The 11,643-nt window shown below is 44.4% G+C and overlaps 1 protein-coding gene across 4 annotated transcripts in view; it reads left to right on the forward strand.

The window, feature by feature from the left end:
* CACNA1G (calcium voltage-gated channel subunit alpha1 G) overlaps nucleotides 1–10,709 on the forward strand; it is a 492,338-nt gene extending 481,629 nt beyond the window's left edge. For 3 of the 4 annotated variants that reach the window (XM_053297969.1, XM_053297970.1, XM_053297971.1), the window contains 2 exons: nucleotides 7,509–7,571; nucleotides 9,112–10,709. In XM_053297969.1, the coding sequence (XP_053153944.1) occupies nucleotides 7,509–7,571; nucleotides 9,112–9,972 (924 nt within the window). In that variant the 3' untranslated portion in view covers nucleotides 9,973–10,709. The remainder of the gene's footprint in view (nucleotides 1–7,508; nucleotides 7,572–9,111) is intronic. The other variant, XM_053297972.1, reaches the window with a different exon arrangement.
* The last annotated feature ends 934 nt before the right edge of the window (nucleotides 10,710–11,643 follow it).

The raw sequence follows: 11,643 nt of genomic DNA on the forward strand, positions 1-11,643 counted from the left end.
GCAACCCAGAAGGTCTGAGTGAGAACTGTGAAGCATGTGTGGTGCTTTTATTTTATTTTTCTTGTGTGTGAACTGCTCCCCAATAACTTGCAGGGACTTCAGGGTAAATCTGGCCAACATGTGAATGCAGCACCTCCATTCCAGAGGAGATGTGTCTTAAAGGGCTTTAAAAGCCTCCTGTGAAAAACCTCCTGCAATCAAACTTGACTGAATTTGTTCAGAATTCTGGGAAAACAAACATAGGTTCACCCTGCATGGTTGAAAGTCTCCTTTGCTAATCTGCAGCGAGGGGCCCATTTTAATAATTCATCTTTCTAGTGTGTTCTAGGCATCAAAAGTAATACAAATGTATAGTACTCAATGTATATCACTATATATTGTGATGTGTGTGTGTGTGTATTCAGTGAAATGTATTTGCAGGCAGCATACTTATTTTGGAATATCAGACTTAAATCCTTGGGGGCCTGGGGTGTGCGGAGGCCCTGGACTTTGGGGGGGGGGGGGCATTTTAAAATCTTGTCTCTGGGCCCACTCCAACCTTGCTACGCCCCTGACCTGGCTGCTGCATTCTATACCAACTTCAGTTTCTGAACTACATACAAAAGCAGCCCCACACAGAGAGCCTTACTTGCAGTAGTTCAATCTGGAAGTTACCAGCATATGTACTGCTGTTCTGATGTTGTTTATCTCAAGAAACGGACACAGCTGGCACAATAACCAAAGAAGATAGAAAGCACTTCTGGCCACTGCCTCAACCTGAGACACCAGGGAGAGGTTTGGATCCAGAAGCACTCCCAAACTGCATGCCTGTTCCTTCTGGGAAAGTGTGATCCCATCCAGAACTGGTAGATGCTCTTAAAAACTCTTTCATGCTCTCAAAAACCCTGTGGGGTGGGGTGGGTTGGAAGAGTGACTGGCCTAAGCTCACTTAATGAGCTTCTGGGACAAATAGGATTTGAACCCATATTTCACCAGTCCTAGCCAGACACTCTTAATGACTAGCTCGCTGGCTCAGAATGTTCAAGATCCAGACCTAGTTGGGAGAAAGCATTGACTCAAGTGCTGATTCCGTTGGGAAGGGGCTCTAGCTCAGTGTACTGCACATGCTTTGCATGAAGAAGGTTGCAGGTTCAATCCCTGGTGTCTTTAAGAAGGACTGAGAAAGGCCTCCATCTGAAATTCTGGAGAGCCACTGCCAGTCAGCAATACTGAGCTCAATGGACCAATGCTCTAACTCAGTATAAGGCAGGTTCATGTGTTCCTTTCTGTTCTTTGACCATGATTAGACCAGGTCAGTGGTGATTTTGACCCACTGTCTCTGCAAAAAGCAAGGCTAAGGGAGATATGCTGCTTCACAGAGATATATGCTAATTCACAGAACTGAAGCCCTTGAAATTATTATATCTGTGCATAATAATACCACCTCCCAAAAGACAGCTTTTTCCTTCGTTCATCCAATTCAGAATATTTTGCTCCTGTCATTGGCCTCCCAATGGAAGTGAGGAGCCTTACAGATATGAGACCTCAGTTGGGTAGAGGTGGGCCTGTGTCTCTAAACATTCTCAAAATCCTTGTGTTGGAAGTGCACTAACTCCTATCATCTGCTGTAGGTTGGATAGACTGTTTGTTGTTAGAATGCCATTATATCATATGATCTTTGAGCACGTACATGCCTGAAAGCCTGTACATTTTCTTTCATTATACAATATATAGTATTTATTCTGCCTGTTAGCTCTTTCCATTTCCTCACCTGCTAAATGAGAGAAGTAGGAGGAGTATGATATTGTGAGCCCTTGTATAAAGGGTAGATGAGAAAAGGACAGTGCCAGATTTCCTTGTTCTTGTACAAAACAGAGAATGCCAGAGTGCAGCTTGTAAGCAATACCATTCCTGACTAGTTCAAATCAGGCTATAGTTACTTTGGCAGCCTTGCTTGGTCGCTTTCCAACAGTGGTTGCCATTGCCAGCCAAGAGAGGGGGTGGAGGATAAATTATAATGATAGTACAATGAGTAGCATTGCCTACTGTGAGCCATGTCACTTTTCCCAAGACTGTGCCATGTTGGTGGTCCTTTTCTATCACTCCCAGCAGTTTGTCGATTGACAGCAAGGAGATATGTCCAGTGGCACCATTTATGGAGGGACAGAGGTAGGGACAATCTCTTCCCCCCACCCCATGGCACCACCACTATGTTTCAGAGCACACGTTATTATTCCTCAGGAGCACCTCCCTTTCTGGTCAGTTCACTTGTTCTACACACTATTGTTAAAAAAAGGCCTGCATATGCATGCTAAAAACACGATCGGCAGATTCTCTTAAAGCCTGCTTGTTTGTTTATTGTTGAATCTTGAATACACCCAAGCATGCCTTGGATTTCTATGAGTCTTGATCCATCCCTCACTAGGTTCAGAAATGGATACGTGTCCTGACCATCTAAATCAATTGCAATTGGTATTGCCGTCTGCCATTCACTTCACTTAAAATCTTGTTCTGCCATTGGCCTTTAAGTATACTAGCAGAACATTTGTACATGCAGCTCTCAATGTGCTTTATTATGATGTGCTACTCTTATTTTATTTTATTTTCTCTTCTTTTCTTTCTCTCTTCTTTTCCCATTTGTGTCTGCTCCTTAATATGTGTATAGTTAAATCTTGTTCATCACATCCCTGGCCCGTGCACATTCCTCAGCCACTGACACTCCTGCCATTCAGCCTCCTTTCCCTCCCTTTCTCAGTGCTGTAAAATGTAACCAAGTCCCCTGCTGTAGCATAAACTATAGACTCTGGAAAGCCTGGCAGCTAGTGACTAATTCCCTGGTGAAGATTAGTCCACCGAATGCATTTAAGGAACAATAAAGCCCCGCTCTCTCTTGAGGAACATGCTCCCTGCAATGCATTGTAAGAGTGCTTTTCTCCAGAATAATTCAACTTGGACTCTTTGGTTTATAGGCCAAGACTGGAAAATGAAGGGGTAAAACACCCCATGCTACAGCTATACAATTTCAGAATGGGGATCAACACAGCTGTTGTTTTCAGGGGTTGAAATACTTTTTTAAAAAATAATAAATTCATACTGTTAAAAAGAAAGAAAAAATCTCACTAACAACTACTGAAGATGCTTGAACAACAGGAAATAAAGCATTAGTATTATCAAATGTTTTGCATATTCATACACAGAAACTGTACACACAAAAAAGTGCTTTTCATCATCAAACGTGAGGAGAGAAAAGGGGTGCCAGGGGTGTGTTGCTGGGTGCCTGTTGCGACAAGCAGGGGCGTAACTATAATAGGGCAAGGGGAGACAGTTATCTGGGGGCCCCCTGCCTTAGGGGGGCCCCCAGAGGCAAGTCACATGACTGACTCCCCCCGGTCTGCCCCTGTTTGAGCCCTTTTGGGAAAGGGAACTATCTTCTCATTTCTTTTCCTATTAAAACCACTTTGAGGACTTTTTTAAAATTGAAAAGTAGTGTATAAATATTCTAAATAATAACATAAAAGTATTATTCAAGGTAAATGTTGTATAAGCCCAGCAGAGGAGTGGGAGAAGTCCATCTGCTTCCCACCCAATACTGCCTGGGGTGTGAGACCAGGTGGGTCTTGGGGGCTCCTGCTGCTGCTGCCTGCCTACTCCTGCTTCCCTTGTGGGGCTGCTACCTGTAGGTAACATCTGTGGGGAGTGAGTGCAGGACTAGGACCAGCCCCTGAGTGACTCAGCTGTTCCTCGGGTCATCTGTTCAGTCTTGGGCTTTATAGGAGGCTGCTTGTGGCGGCAGGCCCGCCACCGGCAAGGTCACCACCGAAGGGGCGACACCAAAGGGGGTTGCCCCTTTGGAGGAGCCACTTCGGGGGAGAACAAGGGTGAGGGCTAGAGGGCTTCTGTTTAATTAGTTTTAGCTGTTTGGGTTGAAGTTGCTGCAATGTGTTTGGGTTCATCTGGAGATGGGGAAACGGGGCACATTCGTTGACCATGGCGCAGCTATTCCGGTGGTGGTGGGTAATAGAAGAAGAAACATTGGCAGGTCAGCAGGTTGCTCCACGGGAAGAGTAGTCAGAAATTTATTCGCTGTCTCTCCTTCCGGCTGTCCTGCCAGCTCTTTGACCTCAGGGAGCACTGCCAACAACCCACATAGCCTTACCTTGCTCCTCTGCAATGCCAGGTCTGTCCAAAATAAACCTGAGCTCATCCATGATTTGATCATGGATGAAGGGGCCGACCTGGTATGTATTACTGAGACTTGGCTGGGGGAGGCTAGTGGTCCAGTCTGGTCCCAGCTTCTCCCTCCAGGATATTCTGTAGAGGAGCAGGTGAGGGGATGTGGGCGAGGAGGTGGAATGGCTGTGGTCTATAAGGATAACAACTCCCTCACCAGGGTCCCTGTTAGGGTATTGGACCATATTGAATGTGTGTACTTTAGTTTGGGGACCAGGGATAGATTGGGACTTCTGTTGGTGTACCGATCGCCCCGCTGCCCAATGGAATCCCTTACTGAGCTCATGGACTTGGTCGCGGAGCTTGCGTTGGAGTCTCCCAGACTTTTGGTGCTGGGGGACTTCAATGTTCGTTTGGGGTCCAATTTGTCCGGGGCAGCTCATGAGTTCACAGCGGCCATGACAACTATGGGCCTATCCCAAGTGGTCTCTGGACCGACGCATATTGCAGGTCACACACTTGATTTGGTCTTCTACTCTGATCAGGGTGGTGTTCCATAGGTGGGGACTCCTTTGATCTCCCCGTTGTCATGGACGTACCACCATCTGGTTAAGGTGGGACTTACAGCCACTTCCCACCTCTGCAGGGGTGAGGGGCCCATTAGAATGGTCCGCCCGAAGAGGTTATTGGATCCAGTAAGATTCCAAGAAGCCTTGGAGGGATTCAATGTTGGCTTTGCTGGTGATCCTGTTGATGCCCTGGTTGAGAACTGGAACAACTCACTCACCAGGGCAGTAGACATGATTGCCCCCAAGCGTCCCCTCCGACCCGCTTCAAAACTGGCCCCTTGGTATACGGAAGATCTGCGGGGGCTGAAGTGGCAAGGTAGGCGACTGGAGCGCAAGTGGAGAAAGACTCAACTCGAATCCGACAGACTATGACATAGAGCACATTTAAAGATCTATGCTCAGGCAATACGTACTGCAAAGAAATGTTTCTTTTCTGCCTGTATTGCCTCTGCGAGTTCACACCCAGCGGAGTTGTTCAGGGTTGTGAGGGGACTGGTATCTGCCCCCACTCCCTTGAACCAGAATTTGGAGTCATCAGTTACCCGCTGTGATGTGTTTAAAGAGTTTTCCGTAGATAAAATCTCTCCGATTCGGGCCGATCTAGATGGAGACTCCACAGTTAATTTGATGCCTGAACTGGAGGTGTCCAGCAACTCCTCTTATGTGATTCGACTGGATCGGTTTCAGTTTGTGACTCCTGAGGATGTGGACAAGCTGCTTGGGGCGATGAGGCCTACCACTTGTTCTCTTGACCCTTGTCCAACATGGCTTGTTCGATCTAGCAGGGAGGCTGTTGTATACAGCCTGGTAGAAATCATAAATGCTTCTCTGAGGGACGGCAGGATGCCTCCTTGTCTTAAGGAGGCAATCATTAGACCTCTTCTAAAGAAGCCTGCATTAGATCCCTCATAGTTGAGCAATTATAGGCCTGTTTCCAACCCCCCATGGCTGGGCAAGGTAATTGAGAGGGTGGTGGCCTCTCAGCTCCAGGTGATCTTGGAGGAAACTGATTATCAAGACCCATTTCAAACTGGTTTTCGGGCGGGCTACGGGATGGAGACTGCCTTGGTCGGCCTGATGGATGATCTCCAACTGGCAGTTGACAGAGGAAGTGTGACTCTGTTGGTCCTTTTGGATCTCTCGGCAGCTTTCGATACTATCGACCATAGTATCCTTCTGGAACGTCTGAGAGTGTTGGGAGTGGGAGGCACTGTTTTACAGTGGTTCCGCTCCTACCTCTTGGACAGATTCCAGATGGTGTTGATTGGAGACTGTTGCTCTTCAAGATCTGAGCTTAAGTATGGTGTCCCTCAAGGCTCCGTACTTTCTCCAATGCTTTTTAACATCTACATGAAACCGCTGGGACATATCATCAGGGGATTTGGAGCTGGGTGTTATCAGTATGCTGATGACACCCAGATCTACTTCTCCATGCCAACTTCTTCAGGAGCTGGCATATCCTCCCTAAATGCCTGCCTGGAAGCAGTAATGGGCTGGATGAGGGAGAATAAACTGAAGCTGAATCCAGATAGACAGAGGTACTTATTGTGCGGGGTCAGAACTCTAGAGACGTTTTTGATCTACCTGTTCTAGATGGGGGTCACACTTCCCCAAAAGGAACAGGTTTGCAGTCTGGGAGTACTTCTGGACTCACACCTCTCCCTGGTTTCTCAGGTTGAGGCGGTGGCCAGGGGTGCTTTCTATCAGCTTCGGCTGATATGCCAGCTGCGCCTGTTTCTCGAGATCAATGACCTCGAAACTGTGGTACATCTGTTGGTAACCTCCAGACTGGACTTTTGTAATGCATTCTACATGGGGCTGCCTTTGTATGTAGTCCGGAAACTTCAGTTGGTTCAGAATGCGGCAGCCAGGTTGGTCTCTGGGTCATCTTGAAGAGACCATATTACTCCTTTACTGATGGAGTTACACTGGCTGCCAATAGGTTTCCGGACGAAATACAAAGTGCTAGTTATAACTTACAAAGCCCTAAACGGCTTAGGCCCTGGGTATCTAAGAGAGTGTCTTCTTCATTACAAGCCCCACCACCCATTGAGGTAATCTGAGGAGATCCGTCTCCAGTTACCGCTGACTCATTTAGTGACTACACAGAGATGGGCCTTCTCGGTTGCTGCCCCGAGATTGTGGAATGCGCTCCCTGCTGAGATACGATCTTCCCCATCTCTGGCAATTTTCAAAAAACACCTGAAAACCCATCTCTTCACCCAAGCTTACTCAGCATCCTAAATTTTGGGGGTTTTAAAATCTGGTTTATTTTAAAATTTAAAACCTGATTTTGGGGGTTTTAATTACTGTAATGGTTTAATTGTTTTTTTAAAATGTTTTTAAATTGTTAGTTATTATATTGTTTTTAATTTGTTTTAGCTCTTTACTGTTTTAGTGGTTTGCCCTGAGCCATTTTGGAAGGGTGGTATATAAATCAAATAAATTAATTAACAACAACAACAATAATAATAATAATAATGATAATAAATAAGAAGAGGTGGTTTTGGAATGCCAAAAATGCTTTTACAGATTAAATTGGCACTTAGCTTCTGCAGGTGGACCTCGTTATTCGTGGTACTGCTATTAGTGGTTCCATGTATCTGCAGTCGGAAAATATGCACCCTCTCTCAATATTTGTGGTTAAACAAAGGGTTAAAATCCATGTATCTGCGGTTCCTAGGTGGCCAGAAATGACAGAGGTCATTCCCAGCCACCATTTTGCTTAAAGGAGCTATTTTGTGGCTCTTCTGTTTTTAAAAAAGAATTTTTTCCCACAATTTTCCACAGAAAATTAGCCGAATTGGCGGTTTGGGGGGGCATTGCTGCACAGCTGGAGACCTGCAGAGCACGGTACGGCACTTTATTTCAATTATTTCTGCCGTTATTCACCATTTTCCTGACTTTTTTTGCCCTCCAGGAACCTAACCCCCCAATTCCCGTTCACTCAATGACTTCTTATCCGTGGTTTCATTATCCGTGGAAATTAGCAGGAACAAAACCCCTGCGGATAACGAGGTCCATCTGTATTTATAATCATCAGGAATTAGGCTGCAATCTCCAAAAGCTTTATCCAAAACAGACAAAGGGTTCAAAGTAACCAGTTATACTGATCTGAAGATCAGTGTGTGTGTGAAAAAGAAAGGAAAGGAGGTTTGGGTTCAGGGTGAGTTCAATCCAGAAACAAGCTCACAAGATGTCCATTTTGTTGGTTAATCCCAAGGCTATTCAAATTTAGCCAGCATCTTTTTTTCATATTGTTTGTTATAAATTCTGAGTCAAGAAGCAAACACTGAAAATCTGTATGTGTCAAAAGCCATTAAATTCCCTTTGCTGGGGCTGATGAATTGTATTGGGTTAATGCCCATCTTGTAGCTATTAAGATAGCTACACGTGTTCCTAAATTTTGTAGTTCGATCATTCCTAGTTTGACATTTGAATGCATAATCCAGTTGCACTGATGTATAAAATACACAGTTTGCACCTGTGGGCAATAGAAATGCAGTAGTGCACAATGTTTTCGTTGGAGAGCTAACTCTATAACTTGGGCTTCATGTGCATAGTAAAACAAGGTGACAGCAGTACTTTTGTGAAAGGAAGTGGGAGGGAAACATTGACAATACAAAAGATAGGGATGTATGAATCAGCATTGATTCAATTCTGGGGCCGCCTCAGTGCTTCAGAGGGACCCCCAATTCCATTTGATGCCTTGGGTGGCAGTCCAATTTGCTTTGGCCTGATTCAAAGAAGTCATTTCTAATCAGGCTGAAGCATCAGCCTGCCCCCATCCCCTGATCCAAGTTAATACTTTCTGGGCTGGATCAAGAGAGGTTTCTTTATTTTTGCTCCTGGCAGCAAGGGAGCATTGGCTGCTATGGCATGACTTCATTTAATTTTTTTTTAAAAAAAATTCTAGTACGTTTCTCCTCCTTCTTCCTCTGCAATCCTGGGGCTTAGATTATGTTGGGAAATGTAATTTTTTCAGAGGCAGCTGCAATTATCAACATACAACGGCAGCAGCCTCCATGCCTTTCCTTGGACTGCAGGGGAAGAACAAGTTCCAAAACCCTTTTTTAAATTGAAGTTGTGCACTGTTGGGAACAAAAATAAAGAGAAGCCTCACGTGATCCTACCTGGTAAATACTAAACAGGTGTCAGGGTAGAGCAGTCTGGTGGACTGGGGTGGCCAGATCGTCAGTATCCAACTCAATCGAATCAGTCCCAATTTGACCCAAGATATGTTGGTTCAATTCTGGTCAAAACAGGCCAAACTGATTCAGTTTTGCTATTTAAATTTCACATTATCATCTTTGATATGCACTTTAATTTTTTGCATCTTGTTTACACTAACCTTTGTTTTGTTGTCCTCCAATTCCTTGCCACACCCATACAGATGGCAATAAGGAATGACTCCTCGGATACCCATAGCTCAGAAAGCAGAGAGAACGTCCATGCTGAGGTGAGTGAACACTCTGATCCAAACTTGTCAGCTCCATCCGCTGAGGATCTGTCCATCACTCTGGTGCCCTCAGAAGCAAGAGAGTCAGCCAGCTGGGGGCGATCGAGTGTTCACACTCAACAACATTCCTGTAATCAGTATAACATTTCCATGCACGTGCCGGATTTGTGTGCCTGTACAGACTCCCTTCAAGAACTACCTGGAGACCCGATGGACCAAGAAGTATCGGAAATAAACAGCTCTTTTACTTCAGGAACTTGTTCAGCCATGAGTGCCTCTTCAGTGGTTCAACCTGAGACCCCTAAGAGAAATGGAGGCAACAGTGGCACTGTTACTTTGAAGGACCTGAAGAAATGCTACAGTGTAGATACGCAGGGTCTTCTTAAAAAACCCTCATCTTGGTTAGATGATCAAAGGAGACATTCCATAGAAATTTGTTCCATGGAAAACAGCCCTCAGCATCATTCCACATCTAGCTCTTCTGGCTTCATAAGTCAGGTACTAAGTGAAATGGAAGGCTTGCAAGGAACACGGCAGAAGAAAAAACTGAGTCCCCCATGTATATCAATAGACCCACCCGATGAACAGAGTTTGTTACTGAGAGGACCACGCACCTCATCACCTCCCAGTGCAGATGTTTGCTTGCGAAGACGCGCACCATCTTGGGATTCCAAGGATTCCGTGGATGCAGGGGACTCAGCCCTTCCAGGCAATATGTCAATAACTCCAACCCCAAAGAAAGACTTGATGACACTTCCTAGTTTTTCCTTTGATCAAACAGATGCGGACCCTTGAGTCTGTTTATTTTCTGTTGTTGGTGCCAAATGTTTCTTTTCTCCCTCATGTAATAAATTAAACCTCTCTATTCTAAAATGGCACTGATTTTTAAAAAAAGAAATCCAAAGAAAGATTAAAAGAGCTAGTTGGTTTAAGAGTGGTTAAGCTATATCACGCTTACTTAAGCATAAGTTATGCTTGAGTAAAAGCAATACATTGTTCAGAGTCTATATGTATATTCTATTTTATTAAATTAATTGAACCTAGTATTGCAAGATGTAGTACATTTTGTGGCTTAAAGACCTAGTTTATTTTCTTCTTTTTTATGTATCTCAGAATATTCCTGAGATGACATTGTTTTTTAATGAATATTTTAACCTGAAAAATACATATTTAATCCTCCCCCTTTTTTGTTTTTTGTTTTTGCAAAGCACAAGATGTAGCCATTAGTGCATTACTGAGAAAATGTGTCCCATGGTCAACCAGAAAATAGAATATTTGCAATTATAATGTAATTCACTCACCAAACCACCACCCCAACTATTTTCTGTAGAAAGCTGCCATTTGGAAATGTTTACAATTGTAATGGCATTAAAAAACATAAAAATAATCTCCAAAATAAATGTTATTATGATACAGATCAAAAGCAAGTGCACAGGTTTAAAACTTGTTGGGTAAGCAGAAGGACTTGTCAAGGTGTCTGTAATTTAAAGAGTTCAGTTGTCTCTTGGAAATATACAATGTTGTCTTATGCATCAGGTATTTGCCATTGATGTCTGTAGAAATCCCTAAAATCTTGTTAAGCATGAATATCTAAGCTGAGGGTCATTATCTTCTTCCATTGCCCTTCCTACACATGTTGAGTATGATTTGGGAGAAGGAGAAAAGGTTGTGATACTGCAGGGCCCTGTCATGATCAGGCACTCCTGAAGAAGAATCTTGTCCACTCTCATCCTTCCTTTCTGGTGGCAAAGCAGAACTCAGTAGAGGCAGCAACTGCTTGCAAAATCAGCCCAAGCTTTCATGTCCTATCCATGTGTCCCATGAGAATGAGTATCATGCCACCAGCCCTAAGGTGGCATCAGCTACCACTGCCACATGGTTGTTGTGCTTTTTCTCTCTGTGCAGTCAAACATTTCACATGATTATTTCAACTGAGTTCATCCCTAATTGCAAAAAACAGCAAATTAAACCCCTGAATATCATCCACATTTATCCTGGATCAGTACACCCATGGCTTAGTGGAACATGTCACTCCCGAGTGCCACTCTCTCTAGTGATAGCCAGCCATGCAGTGGCTAAATACCTGACTACATTATTGCATGTTTACACTGCAATCCTAAACACATTTACTTAGAAGTAAGTTTTAGGGATGTGCACAGAACTGGGCAGGGGGAGTTCAAAGGTGGGGGGCGCAGTTTACAGGCAGGGGAGAGTGCACTTACTCCTCCCTCAACTTAACCCCTGCTGACTTGGCAAAGAGGCACCTTTTATCGTGGTGATTCTCTTTATTTAGCAGGGAGAGAGTTACTGGCCCTATCCACCCCCAGCACAGTATCCCTCCATAGACTGTTGCTGCTGTCTACCTTGTGATTCTTTTTAAATTGTGAGCCCTTTGAGGACAGGGAGCCATCTTATTTATTTATTATTTCTCTGTGTAAACCGCCCTGAGCCATTTTTGGAAGGGCA

The sequence above is a fragment of the Hemicordylus capensis genome, chromosome 2 (assembly GCF_027244095.1).
Source record: "Hemicordylus capensis ecotype Gifberg chromosome 2, rHemCap1.1.pri, whole genome shotgun sequence".
NCBI classification, from domain to species: Eukaryota; Metazoa; Chordata; class Lepidosauria; order Squamata; family Cordylidae; genus Hemicordylus; species Hemicordylus capensis.